This window comes from Aspergillus multicolor (assembly GCF_047715735.1).
Source record: "Aspergillus multicolor strain CBS 133.54 unplaced genomic scaffold BDW74scaffold_8, whole genome shotgun sequence".
Classification (NCBI taxonomy): domain Eukaryota; kingdom Fungi; phylum Ascomycota; class Eurotiomycetes; order Eurotiales; family Aspergillaceae; genus Aspergillus; species Aspergillus multicolor.
This window is the reverse complement of record NW_027395959.1, coordinates 46,379-64,233: the sequence shown is the minus strand read 5'-3', so window position 1 is coordinate 64,233 and position 17,855 is coordinate 46,379. Positions and strand designations below refer to the sequence as shown.

At 54.2% G+C, this 17,855-nt stretch overlaps 8 protein-coding genes across 8 annotated transcripts; 4 read left to right on the top strand and 4 right to left on the bottom strand.

The window, feature by feature from the left end:
* Window positions 1-1,174: 1,174 nt before the first annotated feature.
* Window positions 1,175-1,746, bottom strand: BDW74DRAFT_150244 (uncharacterized protein). Its single transcript, XM_073723985.1, has one exon. It carries the CDS (start codon window positions 1,500-1,502, stop codon window positions 1,212-1,214), a length of 291 nt encoding a protein of 96 aa, XP_073585117.1. The 5' UTR covers window positions 1,503-1,746; the 3' UTR covers window positions 1,175-1,211.
* Window positions 1,747-2,163: 417 nt separating this feature from the next.
* On the top strand, window positions 2,164-4,495 carry BDW74DRAFT_190120 (uncharacterized protein; the record flags this gene model as incomplete). Its single annotated transcript, XM_073732115.1, has 6 exons — window positions 2,164-2,253; window positions 2,304-2,725; window positions 2,813-2,836; window positions 2,910-3,111; window positions 3,182-3,883; window positions 3,974-4,495. The coding sequence occupies 6 exons, from the start codon at window positions 2,164-2,166 to the stop codon at window positions 4,382-4,384; spliced, it is 1,851 nt and encodes a 616-aa protein (XP_073585116.1). The 3' UTR covers window positions 4,385-4,495.
* Window positions 4,496-5,051: 556 nt separating this feature from the next.
* BDW74DRAFT_176719 (trafficking protein particle complex subunit 13) lies at window positions 5,052-6,247 on the bottom strand (the record flags this gene model as incomplete). The annotated part of the gene is made up of 5 exons (XM_073728708.1): window positions 5,052-5,345; window positions 5,392-5,904; window positions 5,962-6,085; window positions 6,130-6,136; window positions 6,181-6,247. 5 exons carry the CDS (start codon window positions 6,245-6,247, stop codon window positions 5,052-5,054), a joined length of 1,005 nt encoding a protein of 334 aa, XP_073585115.1.
* Window positions 6,248-6,444: 197 nt separating this feature from the next.
* BDW74DRAFT_131865 (RING finger protein) lies at window positions 6,445-8,380 on the top strand. The gene is made up of 6 exons (XM_073722303.1): window positions 6,445-6,985; window positions 7,052-7,218; window positions 7,321-7,382; window positions 7,432-7,673; window positions 7,726-7,859; window positions 7,926-8,380. The coding sequence occupies exons 1-6, from the start codon at window positions 6,681-6,683 to the stop codon at window positions 8,024-8,026; spliced, it is 1,011 nt and encodes a 336-aa protein (XP_073585114.1). The 5' UTR covers window positions 6,445-6,680; the 3' UTR covers window positions 8,027-8,380.
* Window positions 8,184-10,416, bottom strand: BDW74DRAFT_131874 (CENP-N/CHL4 family protein). Its single transcript, XM_073722304.1, has one exon. The coding sequence runs from the start codon at window positions 10,214-10,216 to the stop codon at window positions 8,735-8,737; it is 1,482 nt and encodes a 493-aa protein (XP_073585113.1). The 5' UTR covers window positions 10,217-10,416; the 3' UTR covers window positions 8,184-8,734.
* Window positions 10,417-11,682: 1,266 nt separating this feature from the next.
* Window positions 11,683-13,075, top strand: BDW74DRAFT_176716 (putative bZIP transcription factor (MetR); the record flags this gene model as incomplete). The annotated part of the gene is made up of 2 exons (XM_073728707.1): window positions 11,683-11,941; window positions 12,450-13,075. The coding sequence occupies 2 exons, from the start codon at window positions 11,683-11,685 to the stop codon at window positions 13,073-13,075; spliced, it is 885 nt and encodes a 294-aa protein (XP_073585112.1).
* A 394-nt stretch (window positions 13,076-13,469) lies between these two features.
* Window positions 13,470-14,757, bottom strand: BDW74DRAFT_131846 (uncharacterized protein). Its single transcript, XM_073722301.1, has 2 exons — window positions 14,495-14,757; window positions 13,470-14,408 (listed from the first exon to the last, which is right to left on the bottom strand). The coding sequence occupies exons 1-2, from the start codon at window positions 14,624-14,626 to the stop codon at window positions 13,518-13,520; spliced, it is 1,023 nt and encodes a 340-aa protein (XP_073585111.1). The 5' UTR covers window positions 14,627-14,757; the 3' UTR covers window positions 13,470-13,517.
* A 1,562-nt stretch (window positions 14,758-16,319) lies between these two features.
* Window positions 16,320-17,814, top strand: BDW74DRAFT_176714 (Zn(II)2Cys6 transcription factor; the record flags this gene model as incomplete). The annotated part of the gene is made up of 3 exons (XM_073728706.1): window positions 16,320-17,021; window positions 17,072-17,703; window positions 17,781-17,814. The coding sequence occupies 3 exons, from the start codon at window positions 16,320-16,322 to the stop codon at window positions 17,812-17,814; spliced, it is 1,368 nt and encodes a 455-aa protein (XP_073585110.1).
* Between the last annotated feature and the right edge of the window lie 41 nt (window positions 17,815-17,855).

Genomic DNA, 17,855 nt, shown 5'->3' with positions numbered 1-17,855 from the left:
TCGCGTGGCGCTGGCTTGGGTCTTGGCTTAGGGCTGCTTGGCTGTGCCCTAAGGATGATGGGGTCAGATAGAAGCCTAGTAGTAGGCCGCCGATCACTTACCTAGCGCCCCGCCCTTTTCGTACTCTGTCCGAATATTCCTCGCTTCAACCATCTACATTCCGCTTTTTCGTACTCTCGCTCTTTCGAACACGTTCTTCATCATCAACAACATGACGAATCTGTCCGAACAACCTCCGTCCAGCCTAGACCCGGCCCAGACGAGGCGGCGCCGGCCGCACCGCAAATCACGTACGACCATTTCTCCCTGCCCCAGTGCGTGAGATCATTCTAAGTATGACGACCAAGGAAATGGCTGCTCGATGTGCAAGATCCGCAAGGTCAAGGTACGCTGAGCCGGCAATCCGTAAACTTGTTGCAAACAGGGAGGCATGGGCTATTGGACCAATGTGGGCTGACGTGATGCATACAGTGTACGATGGAGAAGCCCGCTTGCCGGAGCTGCGTGAGGTTTGGCGCCCTCTGTAGCCTTGGGCCTGGCAGTGGAGCTGTTGCGGCATCTCTGAGACTTGGCAGGGAACCCGGAGATCAGGATGCTTCTGCCACTGCCCCCAAGCCTGGCCCTGCTCGTCGAGGTCGCCCGCGGAAGGATTGGAGCGCCAGCAGCCAGACTGCAAATGACCCTACCACAACACTGGGGACAGCAGCCAACACCGGTAGTGACAGCCGCAGGGCAGGTGCCTGCTGTCCCCTGGATACACCGGATACCGAGCTCCTCTTGCATTACATCGCCTCGACATCGCGCACGTTCTCGGGCCCAGCCCCCAGCACAGCGTCCGACCACGACTTGTCCCAGACCCAGACCCAGACCCAGACCCGAGACCCGATGCACCGCTTCTGGGGCCACAACGTGCCACAGCTCGCCCTGAAACACCATTTCGTCATGCACCTGCTCCTCGCGGTGGCGGGGCACCACTTGGCCTACCAGCGCCGGCACCAGCATCGCCCCATCAACGCCCCCAATACCCCTGCAGACCAGACGGCGCCACATCGGACACTACCCCCAGACGCAAACGCCCAAGCCCAAGCCCAACAGTACTCCGCCCTCGCTGCAGCCCACGCTTCCCAGGGGCTCCGCGGGTTCAACGCCGCGCTCGCGAACCCCTGTCCGGCGGATGCCGGCGCGCTCTACGTTTCTGCGCTCCTAGTCTGCTACTGCACATTTGCGGCAGGGCCAACGGGGCCAGGAGACCTTTTGATCTGCAATGTAAATGACGCCCAGAGCGAAGGCGAAGCTACGCCGAGAGTCCAGCAGCACCTCCAGCTCCCCATCAACGGCGTCCGGATCATCCGAGAAATCATCAACCCAGCGACATTGTTTACCGGTCTCCTAGAGCCGCTACGGCCCACTGGATCCAGACAAGCTACTGTATCGACCTGCCGCCGCGATGGGTTCCCACGGGTAGAATGGGAGGAACCCCTGAGCAAGCTCCGGGGCTTCATCGTATCGCATGCGGATGCGGACCGTCATCCTGACCCCGACGTCCCAATCTACCTACGCGCCCTCGAAAGCCTCGCGGATATCTACACCGCTACGTACGGCGACAGGAACGGTTCCTATACCGGGCCGGAAACCAACGCCCATGTCTTCGGGTGGCTGTACCGACTGCCGGCGGAGTATCTGGCGTGCCTGCACCGCCGACGACCGGCAGCGTTGTTGATTCTGGCGTATTATGCTGTTTTGTTTCGGACTGTTGAGGGGGTTTGGTTTATGGAGGGGTGGATGGGGCAGGTTGTTCGGGGGGTGTGGGGGGTTCTTAGGGAGATAGAGGGGTTTAGGGGGTTGATGGAGTGGCCGGTTGGGTTTTTGGAAAATATCTAGGTAACCATAATAAGATGCATGTAATGCAAACTACAGGACGGACGAGGTACTGTAGAACTAGAGTACGATAAATGTGGAGACGGCCCTGTTCCAATTTTAAGAATGTCCTGGGTAGTGTTCCACCAGTGCATCATGATCCACCCAAGGCCACGAGGTATGGGATACCGTATACGAGTACGGACGAAGCAAATGCGCCCTATATAAAGCTGAAGCTGCTTCCTTTTCCGAACTCTTTCCCTGCACAGTAACCCTTGTCACATCTTTAATCTTATCCAAAGCGAGATGCGCGCGCCCTCTCTCACCCAGCTGGCGTCCGCTCTAGCCCTAGCCACCCCGCTAGCCACGGCCACGGCAACAGCCTCATGCAAATGCGCAAGTCCCCTTCCCTCCCCTTCTTCATCCACCCAAGCTAACAGCCGCAGCTCCCAGACGACCCCTGCTGGCCCTCCCCTCCCGCCTGGGCGACCCTAAACGCCACGCTCTCGGGCCGACTGCTCAAATCCACGCCCCCAGGCTCGGTCTGCTACCCGTCCGATCCCAGCTACAACGCAACCGCCTGCGCAACCGTCCGGTCAAGCTGGACCTCCGCCTCCTTCCACTCCTCCGACCCCGTCAGCATCGACTCCCCCGTGTGGGCGAACAGCAGCTGCAACCCGATCTACGGCAACGGGACGAGCGTAGCGGGGGATGTGCGTGCCGGCGAAAAGGGGTGTAGTCTGGGATTCTACCCTGTTTATGTGGTCAATGCGACGGAGGCGGGGCATGTTGCTGCGGCGATGGGGTTTGCGGCGGAGGCGGGGGTTAGGGTTGTTGTTAAGAATACGGGGCATAATGGGGCGGGGAGGTTGGTTTTTCCCTTCTCTCTTGCTCTTTCTCTTTACCGGAAGGTGGGATGAGAAGATCTATTGCTAATGAGGGTTTCTTGGGATAGGAATACGGCTGCTGGGAGCTTGTCGTGAGTACTCTAGTACCTATACATACGGCCGGATGATCGTATGTTTGGATATGGATCTGGACTGACAATACAGGATCTGGACGCACAACATGAAGGGCATCACGTACCATTCGGACTTTACACCTGTCGGAAGCCACAACGCCAACGGTACAGCTACAGCCCAAGGCCACAGTCAAGGCCAGATGGCATTGACGATCGGCGCCGGCGTGCAAGACGGCGAGCTCTTCGAGGCCGCTGCCAAGTACGGCATCATTGCCGTCGGCGGAACAAACAAGGTAGGTACACACCCCAGCCCTCGGCGAGGCCTAGGTTCTAGCATATCCGGCTAATATCACGACCCGCCAGGACGTCGGCGTCACCGGCTGGGCCCTCGGCGGCGGCCACGGGCTAATGACAGGCCACTACGGCAACGGCGCAGACAACATCCTCCAAGCAACAGTCGTCACACCAACAGGCTCAACCCTAACCGCCAACGCCTTCCAGAACCAAGATCTCTTCTGGGCGATCCGCGGCGGCGGCGGCGGCACCTTCGGCGTCGTGACCGAGCTCACCCTCAAGGCATACCCAGACCCCGCGGTCGTGCTCTGCGGCCTGGACTTCACGGCCCGCAACACCACATCCGAGGCCAAGTGGTGGGATCTCATCGCCGAACTCCACAGCCTCCTACCGGATGTCCTGGAAGCTGGGCTCAGCGGGTACTACACGATCAAGGGGCCTCCTGACTCCGCGGCGCTGGGGTACGGAGGCTCGTTCTTCATGTACGGCGCCAATGCCACTACAGAAAAAGCAACGGCGATCCTGCACCCGCTGCGCCAGTTCCTAGCCAGGCACAACGGCACCGTCAAGGCCGCCGCCAGCGACGCGTGTTTCCGGTTCGACCGCTTCGCAGACCTCACGGCCATCCTGCCTGCGTTCGAGACCGTCGGCACGGTCAACGGGATCACCGCGTCAAGACTCCTCACCAAGCAGACGCTGCGGGATGCGTCGAAGCGCGGGCTCCTTGCGCGCACGCTGCAGGAGGTAGGGCCGCGGGCTGTTGCGCCGACGGTATGTACCCCTTCTCCTTCCCCTTCCCCGCCCTGCCCCTAGCTGCATTGAGTGCAATGGGAACGGAACGCTAAGTAATCGTATTTGAAGGACGGCCTCCCCAACCCCTCCATCTCCGGCACAATGACGCTGAGCTCGAAGCCCGTGGCCAACGCCCTACCGCCCGCCTGGCGCTCCGCAACCGTGCACCTGATCACATCCCGCCAGATGGACGACTCGTACACGCCGGCGCAGAAAGCCGCCATGGTGGCGGACATGACGTACAGCAAGCTGAATGCCCTGCGGGAACTGGAGCCCGCGAGCGGGGCGTACCTGAACGAGGCGAATGCGCTCGAGCCAGGCTGGCAGTGGTCGTTCTACGGGGAGCATTATGCGCGTCTGCGTAGTATCAAGGCGCGAGTTGACCCGGATGGACTGCTGTGGTGTCGGCAGTGTGTGGGGAGTGAGGACTGGGTGCAGGATTTCGAGGGGAGGCTTTGTCGGGCGTTTATGCCTTTTTAGTTGGGTGGGGGTTTGTCCATCTGCTCGTGAGATAGCACGATCATATCTTGATATGACAGGCGCAGCGCTAGGGTTGTTTTTAGAATTTTCGGCGTCTTGTAATCACAACACTTGGAGAAACATATGAGATTGAAGCTCTAACGATGAAACACGGAATTTGTGCTGGTGCACGATAGATTAAGGTATTTTTATCATGGAGTCGCGTAATAAAATCGTCTTTGTAAATCGTCCCTATCGATACGATTCGAGAAATGCTCTGAGACAGCTAGAAGGTACCGAGGGGGTTTGAGGTCCCACGTTGCAATGTTAGGCCGGAGATATATTCATAGACCTAACTGGTATACCTAGTAATCAGCAGAGACCGCGCTGGAGTGGTTCAGTGGACATGATCCCGCTTGCGCGGCACGCCCATGACCCTCCGCAACAAGCTCCATTACCAGGGCTGTGTAAGTCAGCCTGCTAGAGCTTCTCCATAATAGTGAGGAGTATGGTAGCCCTTCAAACTCTAATCAGCACCACAGCGAATGCGAGCGCGACGTTACGCACAAAATACGCAGTTCTATCTTGCTGCTGTCGGCCATCCAAGGGCCCGAGACCAACTGATGTCCGGTGGGCGTAAGGGTGATGAGGCGAACAGTCCTTACTGTGCAGATGGTTTGCCAAGATCTCACACCCGTTTCCGCGTTAACAAGTTGCCCGTCGTCAAGAATCCCTTGTCACCCATGGAGCTTCTCCATTCAATCGAGAGCTGGCCCAGCACTGCGCGACTATCCCGTCTCAAGTCTTTCTGTAAGGCCTCCAATCCCTCCTGCTGTCCCTCTTCTTGCTCAACAAGAAACGCAACCTGCAATACATCTCGTGGGTTCAGTGTCGGTGGCGGGGTGTCTGCCCCATCTGGTCGCTCGAGATCCCAGTTAAGGGACATTGCTTTGAATGGCGGCTTAGGGTTTAGGTGTGTTTTCTGTGCACGTTAGTTGAGTATGCTATATATGAGGTGGGCAAAGCACCTTGATAACGACAGCTCCATCTCCAACGTTCCCCAGCTGAGCCTCGAGAGCGAACCGAAGCAGACGGGTCTTCCCGTACGGGCCCAGCGACTTATTATCGACCTCCAATGGAGCCAGCTCCGATGATTTAGTCCGAACGCTAAGACACGGCTGAGCGACAAATTGGTATAACTTGCGGAAAGTCCTCACTCGTCCGCTGGCGGCCTGCAAATCGTTCCCCATCAAGGTCTCGGTATAGCTGACGCTGACGGCTAGAATATGATTGCCTTCCTCTTTCAAGTCAAATCGTACAATCTTCTGTAACGACTGACCTTTCTGCAGGCCATCGTTCGGGTTTGTATCGGAGGGCTCAAGGTCTAAAGAGGAGACTTGTGATGGAGTTTGCATCTCGGCAACTATTCGGACGGACGTTATCACACGGGCTGTATCTTCTGGAAGCTCATTGTTCGCGCTGAGGGTGCAAGCAAATGTTTCGCCGACATATGCGGACCCGAACGTAGGCGGAAGTGTAAGCTATCTTCATCAGCCTGCTGGATCCGAGCCTCGGCATTTATCTCAACGGGGCTTTACATGAGGGGTGAGTATGAATTGGTTGTCGACATTCTCGGCCGAGGAACTTAGGGACGCTTTGCTGGAGATCTTCGTATTCGCAGCGGGGAGCGGATATTGGTATGATAAAGAGGGTCGTGAGAGGCTGCGAGGTCAGAGGGGCTGCGGGACAGGCCGGTCGGTGCTTACCGCAACACTGGGCTGTCAGATGAGGTCCGAAGAAGCCGACGACTTACATACCTTTAAGCGAGACCGAGTGAGGCTCTTTCGGGGTGTCAGCGCCCGAATGAGCACGAGGGCGAGCCATTGTTGACGATAAATCTGGAGTGCTTCAGGTGGAGAGCTGGACGTTATCGCGGAGTTGAGACAAACCGAGCAAACACCGATGCAAGCTCCGCGTGGACCTTCCAGCACTAGTCCAAATCTGGCTAGCTTCTGGGTTATCGCTGGCCGATAAGAAATGATGTAAATGCTCGACCCTCTCGACTTGCAATTATATACAACGCTCCCTTCAGAGTCTACAGTATTTACTTTTCAACGTGCTGGCTACATACTATCCTTTACCAATCAGACTGGGGCTGCGAACTCTCTGGCTCGGCGATTGCAGGTTGAAGGAAGTGGGCGGAATTCGCACTTTCGCTTCGCGCCACTACGGAGCAACACTGCTTCCTGCCTCCTCAGTCATTTCATCCAGAACAGAAGCCTGGCATCTCACATTAGTGGTGCAACCGAACATCAAGATGGCTCGAGTGGCTTCTGCGCGTACGGCCTCTAGCGCTACGTCTACGCGCTCCTCCAAGAAAAAGCAACAAGATTCAACCATGGTCGCCACCAAGAGCCCGCGTCAGAAGAAGACGCCCGCAAAGAACACACCCGTTAAGCCTCCTAGGAAAGCAAAGAAAGCCACTGGATCTCCTACTCGCTCTTCTGGAAAGGCAAAAGCTTCCAAAAGCGAAGACGCAACGGATGAGCGTCGCTTGAGGAGGTTTCGCGATCATCCTCCGATTAGCTTTCAGCAACGCCTCGAACGTGCAGTCACTCAGCGGTAAGCGATCAACCCCAAGGATTCGTGGCCCTGGAAATCTGTGGCCTGCTAACAGTACGCTACTAGTATGTTTGTTGTTGGGCAAACCGTAGCTGGAACAGACGAAGCTCCCGAGCTGAAATTCGATATTGTCGGCTCAACGGGCAACATTTACAAAACGACCATCGGGAAGGTGCCAACCTGCAACTGCCCTGACGCAATTAAAGGCAATCAATGCAAGCATATTTGCTACGGTAAGCAATTGTCATCCTATACTTACGCTTCAATGGGTTATTCTTTCATTATTCTATTGTTATCTTTGACATCTTTATACCTATCACTAATGGCCAATGCAGTTCTAGTCAAAGTCCTAAACGCTCCCTCGCACCTGCAATATCAACTCGCATTCCTAACATCCGTGAGAAGCTCTACTGAAGCTACGAATCACAAGTTAACGCATCATCCAGGAAATCCGCGAGATATACGAAAAGTCCACACTGCGTCAAGTCAAAGACAAAGCCGAAGACCACGACACGGATGGAAAACGTAAACCGATCGACGGCGACTGCCCAATCTGTTTTATGGAATTCGAGCCGGACAAGGAAGACATTGTTTGGTGTCGCGCTGCATGCGGGAACAACATCCACAAAGCCTGCTTCCAGAAATGGGCCGCTTCGTCGAACCAGCAGGGAGTCCGTTGTGTTTACTGGTACGTCTGCGCTCTTGGCCTTAACTTCCTGAGCAGCAACTAAACATCGCAGTCGCTCTCCCTGGCAGAATCAAGACGCCGACGGCAAAGTCGACGTTACGCTGGATGAACTCGTCAGTCAAGGACGAGTCGGAGCAGACGGGTACATCAATGTGGCACGTCAGATGGGTTTATCAGGTGAACGTGGTACGCATCCGTCCCTGTAGAAGCCCCTAACTCTATCTCGGTGCCTCAATACTAACAATATCCTAGACTCTTCAACGTACTATCAGCGTTGGGCGCGCCGGCGCTTATACTATTCTGGCTGGCGTAGCACCGATGACGACGGCTTCGACTACGATGAATACGCCTAGTCTGGCGTTCGGTATCAGGCCATTACCACGCCATAAAGATTTCGGCACACCTACATCCTCGGCGTTTGATTTGGAGTTGGATCAAGGTTGCTCGGTTATCATAAGGAGTTTGTATTGGGTCTACCTAAGGATCTTTCGTGTCCGGCTGCCTCATACCCCACCTAGTTGTTCGGAGTTCTTTCACTTCGTTTAATCGATTCTCGTTGAAATGTGTCGAGCCACTATAGGTCGCGTCGTAGGTATGGTGAGGCGAGTAGTTCAGTCTTATCGCGTTTGCGCAGCTCGTAATAATAAGAGCAACAGCATCTTGCCCATGTATAGACGCTTGGGGCACGCCCCTATCCTCTCGCGGATCTAGTAACACATCTAGGCCCCTGTCGTAGCCCGAGTCTGTTTAACTTCCAAGGCCGATAGCTTGCTGTTCTGGATTCCGACGGCGGTGATGGGTGCAATAATGCAATGACGGGCCCAAGGACTTGGGGAGTAGAAGCTCACGCAGACATCCCGCGCAGACGTCTATATATCGTTCAAAAACGAGTTGTAGTCGGGAAAAAAAAATATGAGGTTAATCCTGTATCAGGCAGAACCTCCAAAGCTCCGGGTATGGTAAGCGAAAGCCATCGACCCGGGTACTACCGTAGGAAGTCTCAAAGAAGCCCAGGCCATCGTAGTGGGATTTGTAGGGTCATCCAAGCGCAAGACTATGCTTCAGCCCCCGTCATTGATCACGCGTCTTTTCTTCACAACGGCCACGCTGATGCCCTCTTCGCCCGTCATCCAGGACGGCATGCGCTCGGCATCTACAATTCCAAGCTCAGCGAGCTTGCGGATACCGGATATGACATCCGTACCGGTGAAGGTGAGAGCAAGGGCAGGACGGGAAGCATCATCATCTTCATCATCCGCACTGAAATCCGCGCCTGGAATATCAAGAAGTCGGGCGTCGAGCCGGTCGAGAGGCGCAGCTGAGAGTGAAGTCCCAGAAATACCGAAGCGCGATTGGACAGTTCGTTTGCGCTTCTTAGCCGTGCGCGAGTCTAGTTCGCGTTCTCTGATTCGGCGGGGGGGGGCGTTTTGTTGAGGGGTTGGCTCCTCGGCGTTCTTGTCCCTGTCGGTATCTGTGGTCTTGTTTTCCTTCTCTTGGTCGGGTTGAGAGTAGTAGGTTTGCTTCTGGTGCTCTTCGGGTGATACTGTGTTGGACGGCCGCGGGTCTAGCGGACTTCCCTCGAGTACAGCGTCGGCGAAAATGCTGAATGCGCCGTTCGCCTTGTTCGAGCGGCCGGGGCCACGGAGGGAGAGGAGCGCTTGGAGGTTCTTTGCTGTGAGAGAGGTCGACTTGAGGGCGTAACGTTGGTGAGGGAGGGAAAGGGCCTTGGGAACGGCATCTCGAACGATGCGTTGGAGGCTTCGCGCGTCCGTCGCGAGGGCAGTTCCGGCGGTTGGTTTGGCTCCGGTGGCAGAAGCGAGAGATGTGTATACATAAGGACAGCTGTCTGGGAAGGCGACATACATTACCCGCGATGAATCGGTGAGGCTGTCCGGAGCCTGGCGCGGGTTCTGGTAGGGCGAATGTGTAACGAAGATGCGGAGGAAGGTGAGCGGATGGGTTGTTGAGCGAGCGAGGTAGAAGTGCGCTTTTACGAGCGGCGAGACCTGCTCTTGGAGTTTGCTAAGGAAAGTTGAGGCATGGATGCGCGGTATGCAGGCTGAGATGTCTGCGATGGAGGTCTCTTCCGCCTCGGTGCTTGAGACGCCGATGCGCGTGAGTTCTAGCGCCGTCCATCGCAAACTCGCCGGGTGGTCGTCTACGTAGCGGAGATCGACCATCGCGACCTGTCGCAGTGTGATGCCATGCCTCCAATCTCCATCTAATATGCGATCGATCACCTCTCGTTTTCCGCCCTTCCGAAATTGTAGCTCTTGATAGGCATTGCGCACGTCGTTGAGCGTGCGCTCAGCTGGGTACGGGCGTAAACCTTCGTCATCAGGGGATTCTTCCTCATCTGCTTCCAAGAAAGGAGGAAACTGCTGTACGTTCCGGTCGTCGAGCCATTGGAAGACAAGATCTAGAAGCGATTGGCGGGGGAGCTTTCCCAAGGTCTTCACGAGCGAAGGGGTGGTGGAGGGTATGCGCAAATTGTTTGGGAGACTGGCTGTTGTTGGCGCGCGGATAGATTTTGGACGCGGCATTGTCAATCTTTGAGGTTTCGAAAGTTCATATTGATAGAGCCTCTTCCTTGCATACGATGGAAAGGTCAAATACCGGCGGCTGTTTGTTTTGAGATCGTTCAAAGCCGCCAAGCTCAATATATTGGGTCACGTGGTGATACGGGCAATTGGTGCCTCATGAGCCACTTTCTACAATAAGTTTACGAAGCATCAGGTGGAAATGAATACCACAAAGCTGCGGAAGGAGTCACCTATAGGGGGTGTAGAGTCAAGTTATGAACAGCAACATACTCAACCCCTCTTTACCTTCTATTATGCAGATGTCGTGCTTGGTCCTTGAACCGGCGCAGCTCAACGATCAGGCAATACCTTCTTCTAATCAATTCTCCAACGCTTGCATGCGCGTCTCAAGGTCTAACGATGCATGAATACCTTATGACCATTTTGCAATTGAGATACTTTATGAGCCATCGCTCGCATCTTGCGGTTGCACAAAGTTCGAAGCACACCATATGTTCAATGCGGGGGAGAGCTCCTTCAAAACGAAGTCGCTGCAGTTGTAGATATTCTTCGCAAACCGCGCCAGCGATAAAAAATAAGGCCAGCCGCAGCCAACCAGGAAGCTTGCGGAAGAGGACTGAACGCAAGGCTGGCCAACAAGGAGTGATCAGAGACAGGCATTACGAGCAGGGGTCGATCCTTCAGGAGCCTATAGACATATGATGAATCCTGACGATGTGCATCACAGGAGTATCAGGCTGAATTGGTGCAACAAGATGCTGAGCCCTTGATCTTGAATGTTGTTCGTGTCGCGAAATTGCTCCGTTCATCCAGCGGGTCAAGGAGGGAAAAACCGGATGCAGGCTGGGTTCAGTGGTTCAGCCACGGTTGGAGATGCCGGCTTCGGAGCCGGTGGCGAGTGACTCCAATTCTAGGCCAGGGACAAATAAGAAACACTGTCAAGCGAGACAGCTTGAGCTATCTGTAAGGGCAAACTGAGGAGCAAGATCAAGAGATTTATTTGTAAACTCTTTGTATGATCAGAAGAAAAAGCAACAAGAAAGGGTTCCAGCAGTGGATGTATGCGCTCCGTAGCGGACGGAAAGCGCCCGGGAATCGGTCGGGATTTGTTGCGAGGATTAATCAGCGTTCCATGCCACCCCACACTTACCTCAATCCGACGCAAAATCTCCCGTCCCTCGTCTCCGACTCACCCACTCTGGATCCCCTCTTCTTCTCCCTCTTTCCCACTTTCTCTCCTGTCTCCATCTTCAACGTCGACCCTCGACCCCGGCCTCCACGATCCGCCAATTCATCGACACTCTGCGACTTACAACGACCGTGGTCTCGACGACTCACCGCCGGCATCTCTACGCCGTGCCCCTCCAGTCGTCATTACGCTTACAGAAGGAATACTCGAGATATTGAGCAAGACAAGGGTTTTGGTGGACTACACTTTCTGAGGCCGATACGCCTCACGCTTCACCATGGCTGAATACAATGGCCGCCGTGCGCCCAACTTTTCGCAATACCTAGACGATCTGAATGCCATTCCCTCGCCCTACGATGTTGCGGTGCAACAACAACAGCAGGATGGGTTCAACCTCGACCAGGACCTGTCGCTTTTCACCAACACCGAGTTCTTCGACTTCGACCTAAACCTACCATCGTTCGAACCCGTTGAAGAGAACAAGCGCAATGGGAACCAGAACTCTGACATGGAATTCTTGGATATTTTGGGTGGTGGTGAGTGCCGATTTTCCTACATGGCTTCTCGGTGTTCGATATCGAGCGTTCTGGATGGCCTTGTCAAATGAACCATGGAAGCTTTTCAAAGGGTTCTCTTTGGCTTGTTCATCCAGTTCTCAATTTTTTTTGTGCTTTCTTTGATGGCGCTCGGACGTCTGTCCATTATGGTACTGAGCTTGGGCTGGCGGCTTTGATGACTGGTCCCTGCACGAGGCGCGCCATCCGCCATCCCACGCTTTCGCAATCTATGCTGGCCACTATTGGTGCTTTCCCTCTGTGGATCGCTCGAATGTGCGTCAAAACTAGATTAGCGCGTCAGGGCTACTGCAAGCTCAGGCACTTTGGCGATATCGCGAAAATGGCCCGTGATGGCGTCATTTCACGTGATATTGTCTTGGCTTGTTGAGCCTCGATGCACTCATCCATGACCTTGCTGTTTTCGTTTTTTTGCATTTGCATTTGCAACCCATTGGCGCAGCGATGTGACATCCGCTAATTGTCCCAGATGGGTTTGGCAACGTCAATGACTATGCCCCTCAGATGAACTCCATGAACAACCAGCCCATGCCCGTGCAGAATGCCCAGTTCCACGCCGTGCCGCAACCGCAAATCCCGAGCGCGCTGCCTAATGTTCATCCTCAGGTGAACCAGCCTGCTACCTCGCCGACCATAACCTCCCCATCCCAATCGTCCGTTGTCGCCCCAAGTCCCACGAGCGTTACCTCCCCCGCAGCTCCCGCCCCCGGCCCTAAGCGCAAGAACACCCAGAAGGCCCCGCCAATCAGTGTCGAGGAGGCTGCGCGGGTTGCCGCCGATGAGGACAAGCGCCGTCGCAACACTGCCGCCAGTGCACGCTTCCGAGTTAAGAAGAAGATGCGCGAGCAAGCTCTAGAGAAGACCGTGAAGGACACAACGGAGAAGAACGCTGCGCTGGAAGCCCGCGTCACCGCGCTCGAGCTTGAGAACCAATGGCTTAAGAACTTGATCACCGAGAAGAATGGCAAGTCCGCGGAGGAAGGCAGGAAAGCAGAAAACGACATCACGGATATGTTCAAAAAGTTCCTTGCTGCACAGAAGACCGAGGGCGAGCGAAGTAACGGCAACTCTAAGATCGGCGTCGGCACTTTTTAGGTCTCACCTAAATTGAAGTTAAGCGTCTGATTTATTGTCTTCTGTTGTATATCTTGATCTCTATGTTTATATCTCTTTGCTTTTAGTGAGAGGCGTCTCATGGTGACCGGATGGGAGGGATGGTGGGTCGGTGATGATTACGTTAATATACGCAGACACGTATGATGTCTAAATGTGGTTACTTATGTTCATCTTGTCGATCAGCCATACTGGTTCAAAACTGGACCGCTGGTATGCGCACGATCCCCGGGCCACCTGTCTCTGTAGCCACGCCATCTGTAAAGAAGATACAAATACCTTGGCGATCAAAGCAGGTGGATCATGATAAATATGCAGGGCAGAGCTGAGCCCGCATGTCCGGCGGGCCGCCAAGGTTGCGAAGACCTGCAACTTCTAGCCAACTTTCAGATGCGCATATCTCTCCTAACCAGACCCCAAACGCTCAAGCTCTAGCAACAATGATAAACCCCTTGACAACTCCCGTCCTAGCCCACCACCCAAAGAGCTTCCCAGCGCCTCCATACTTCTTCATCCCCTTGCTCCCACCCAGCCCGTAGGCCTTCAACACCTCTTCCCGAGAGTTAATATATCCTGCAATCCCGTGGAACACGTCATCCGATATGTCTCTAAAGGTAATTTTCGATAGATCGTATCCGGCATCAACCAGGAGTGCGGTGTACTCATCCTGCGTGAGGAAGTTCGTATAGGGCGTCCCTGCGAATAGGCATAGGATACGGAGCATCAGGCGTGCCCAGAATGAGGGCTTGGGAGTCGGGAGGAGGAGGTCGAAAGCCATTATAGAGGCGTGCAGCGTAGAATGGGTGTATTTGAAGAGAGGGGCGCGGGAGGGAGAGAAGTGGTAGAGGGTGTCAAGGGCTAAGAGCCAGTTCTCTTCTGCTTCTTGGGCAGATGAAGAAGGGGGTAGGGATGCTTTCATATTGGTGTCCCAAGATAAAGGATTCGCGGCGTCTGCGCAGAAGATTTGAGCCCGCGGCTTTAATAGCGATTGCTCGCCTTCGATTCGTTGCTTGGCGAACTGGGCCTGGATAGGAATGGATGTGATGCCGACGTAGGAATCAAACAGCGGCTTTGTTGCATCGCTGACCTTTCCATCAACATCTGCAATGTCATTTGCAGCTAACCCGCCGCGCATCCTCCGTTTGTATCCCAGAATCCGCACAGACTGATCCCCGCACCCGATTCCAACGTCGAGCAACCCAAGCTTTTTTCCCACCGAATGTGAAGTCGCATCTCCATTCTCGTCTAGCAGCGATGCTGTAATCAAGACTTGGTCTAGGAGGGCGGCGCAGGCGGTCGGAAAGTCGGTTGTGTCCTGGTCTCGGTCAGGTCTCTTTCGTCGCCGTGGCTTCGGGAATACGTCGATCACGTCAGGATCGTTGGGTGCAATAGGGGAAGAACCTTCCAATAGCCGAGATTCATCCACATAGAGGACGGTGGAACGGGAACGTTGAGAACCGCATGATCGAGACCGTAGAGGGCTGAGGATTCATTTGGAGTCTTCGATTTGGGGAGAAGGGAGAGGAGGTTCATTGCGGTGTCAAATTTTTGGCGACGTATGAAAGAGGTGACTCGGAGGACTAAAGCAGTCTATTATGCACGATGCATCATCAATACCAGTGAGGAATTCTCAACTGAAATGGGAGCTTTCCTCCAACTGCTGCGGATGGATCGGTGTTCAAGACTTATGCGGGGAAGCGGAAATATATCTGGGAGGGATGCCGCCGCTTTAAGGTACCGGTACCGCTGTCAGAAATTGGGAAACCACGAGCAACGTCCTTACCTCTACACTCCGGGATGACAACACCAGTCGTTTTGGCTTGCAACTACATGTATATACAGTGAGACATGCTGATGATGGTGATGTTCCAGCCCCGAAGCTGCGTCGGAAAAAGTGCGAAGACTGCTTTAAAAAGGGAACGGGGAGGGCGTTCGCGGCATGAAGCTTCGACAGCGATATTAGCCACGAGCTTGACGCTACGGACGCGCTCGACTTGCTAATTTGATTCCGAAACTATCCGAGCGGTGGTGGTGACGGAGCATAGCATTTAGGTGATTGACACTAGGGGGTAGTAAGTACAGGATTCTCTACCCTGAACAACGGTCATGTACATATTAACCCGCTGCTAACTTCAAATAAGCTTGCTGCCTATTGTTTCTTCTCCCAATGTATCCTGTAAGGCTTTCGGATACCCTCCCTCCAGGAATCAATCCGGATCTTGCTAGATCTCCTAATTGTTCCCACACCGGAACGATACCCACCCACGGAGGACTCTCGTTGTCCGGTCCGTCAATTTCTCTGTCTCTTGGTTGATTCCCGGGTGGACCAGTGCGGGCTTTGACGGACAAACTATCAATGCTGACCTTGATCACGGAAACCAAGCTGATTCGATAGGAAGCCACTGGGTTCACTTTCTCCCATCTGTTGGGAACAATGTGGTTGGTGACCGCACGCATCACCGCGCGCTTAATGGCCTTGCTTTTGACAAGGCTACATGTTCCGTGGATCACCGCAGAGCGGTAGTTGAACGTATGACCGTTAGATGCTGAGGAGAGGACGAGACCATCCACTGGGAAGATTCAGTAATTGTTCGATTCAGACTTGAGGGATGTTACCTTTCGTGGCTACGATGCACACTTTGACCGGATTCAAGGTACCTTCCCTCGTCAACTCTACTACCCTGGTACCTGGATGTCCATGCAGGTATACGACAGTGCTACCATCTTCACCAAGCTGAGGTGCAGGACCATGCTCTAAGCCCTCAGCTTCTTCAGTTTTCTCTTTCATTACTAAAGCAATCATAGGCAGGCACTGTGGAAGGCCTTTATCGACGTAAGATACATGGGCGGCAAAACAGTCGTCAAAGACTGCCTTTGCGGAGTCAATGTCATATGTTCCGCGTTGTGTATGTCTGCGAAGTGATGCCGGCTCCATTTTTCCCAGAAGTCACACCGGGCCATTTCGAGTGAGTGCTGAAGGGTATCTGTACTAGCGTATGATCGAGATTGGTACATTAAAGGATCGCCTTGGCAACTCCAAATCAGACTTCGCGGAGGCTATCTGATACCGATAGCATAAAGCGGGGTTCTTTCGCGCTATCTCTTCTCAAGACCCCTGAGAATAAGACATTCATCAGTCTGATAGCTCAATCTGACCCATATCGAAGCTCTCAACTGCTTCTAGCTCAAGTCCCGAGTCTACTACAAGTGTATTTGGGATAGCAACATGGCCCGATCTCGCAGAGGTTGCAAGGACTGCAAGCAGGCCAAGATCAAGTGCGACGAGGTGCATCCGTCATGTGGGACTTGCGCTCGTCGACGCCGCCAATGCAGCGGCTACTCTACGTACGAAGGCCCGTCTAGACGCCCCAGTGCCTCGCCCGACTCGGTGGCAACGGACCACCAAGCGTCTGCCTACTTGAGTCAGCGCATGCCCCTTCAATGGGCACCAAGCGAGATTCCCAGAGGATGCAAGAGAATGATGGATCAGATGGCTAGGGATACTTGGCTCATAACGAGCTCAAGAAATAGCGCCGATGATTACATGAGATCAGTGATTATGGAAGTTTCAACCAGGTCGCGATATCCACAGAAAGGACCCGCGCCGATCTGTTTGAGCGAGATCCTCGCGGCGGATAGACCACTGATCGAGGTTTACTTTATGAGACATCCTTCAGAGATGGTGATGAGCGATGACTGCTTTATCCGCGAGATGAACGGAGCTGTCATGTCCCTTCTGCAGCAGAGCCCTACAGCAGTGGGTGATGCGTTAGCTGCTATAGGAGAAAACTATCTCAAAGGCGCTGTGGACTCTGCCCTGGTGTCAAATCGCAAGCTACGTCTTGTCAGTCGCTTACGCTTGATTAACGAGGAAGAAAACGACCCAGAGCTGGCATTGATGATTTTGCTTGCTCTTTGTGGAGTGGAGGTATGTTAGAACCGGAGATATGTATCACTACCCAGCTGACGAAGTGGCAGCTCGTGGACCCTCAATCGGATGGCGATGGAGCTGTGCTGTCTGCACTTATTGACAATGTCGCCATGATTCTGGCTTATCACACGCAGGAGAGAAACGCGCTGAGCGGCATGGCCAAGTATTTTGTTAGAGGGATGGCCCGGCAAGATCTCCTGATTTCACTCTCACAAATGAAGCGCCCCAAGATTGACTCGTCAGTCTGGCTTGATGAATACACCATGTGCCATGCTGACCGGCTGATGGGGCTCACGGCCTCCTTGTCTCCGATTCTTTCGAAGCTCGCCGCGCTCGCCCAAGACGTGAAATCCGGCGAATGGAGACTCATTGAGTCTCATAGCCTCGCGGCGGAAGACAATGACCTACTTGAAAGAGAAGCTTGCATAAGGGCACAATTAGAGAGTTGGCGCCCCATACGGGACCGTTCCTTGTCACTGCAAATATCGCGAAAACTTTTGTCTCATGCATACACTTGGAGAGCAGCTGCACTACTCTATCTGTTTCGCCTATTCAACCGCCCGGGAACCTCGATGGAAGCGGATATGGAGGCCCTGAGCATGGCGTACGAGGTCATAGCTCACATTTCCGGATCGCCTCAAGAAACCAAACTCTCGCTATGGCCTTTGTTTATTGCGGCGTGCGAACTAGAGAAGCTGGAGGACCGGAGCCATGCGACTCGTTTGTTTGACGATATCTGCTACGCTCGACCTATAGTAACTGCAAGGTGCACCAGGTCCTTTTGCGTTGACCAGATCTGGCCAGCTCGCGATGCTGGAGGGACCTGGGACT

Excerpts from the sequence above, each read along its gene's own strand:
- BDW74DRAFT_131846 (XM_073722301.1), bottom strand. The coding sequence starts at position 14,626 with ATGAACCTCCTCTCCCTTCTCCCCAAATCGAAGACTCCAAATGAATCC. Across the intron at positions 14,409-14,494 it reads TGAATCTCGGCTATTGGAAG|GACACAACCGACTTTCCGAC; the intron begins GTTCTTCCCCTA and ends GACCGAGACCAG.
- BDW74DRAFT_131874 (XM_073722304.1), bottom strand. The coding sequence starts at position 10,216 with ATGCCGCGTCCAAAATCTATCCGCGCGCCAACAACAGCCAGTCTCCCA.
- BDW74DRAFT_150244 (XM_073723985.1), bottom strand. The coding sequence starts at position 1,502 with ATGAAGCCCCGGAGCTTGCTCAGGGGTTCCTCCCATTCTACCCGTGGG.
- BDW74DRAFT_131865 (XM_073722303.1), top strand. The coding sequence starts at position 6,681 with ATGGCTCGAGTGGCTTCTGCGCGTACGGCCTCTAGCGCTACGTCTACG. Across the intron at positions 6,986-7,051 it reads GAACGTGCAGTCACTCAGCG|TATGTTTGTTGTTGGGCAAA; the intron begins GTAAGCGATCAA and ends GTACGCTACTAG. Across the intron at positions 7,860-7,925 it reads GGGTTTATCAGGTGAACGTG|ACTCTTCAACGTACTATCAG; the intron begins GTACGCATCCGT and ends ACAATATCCTAG.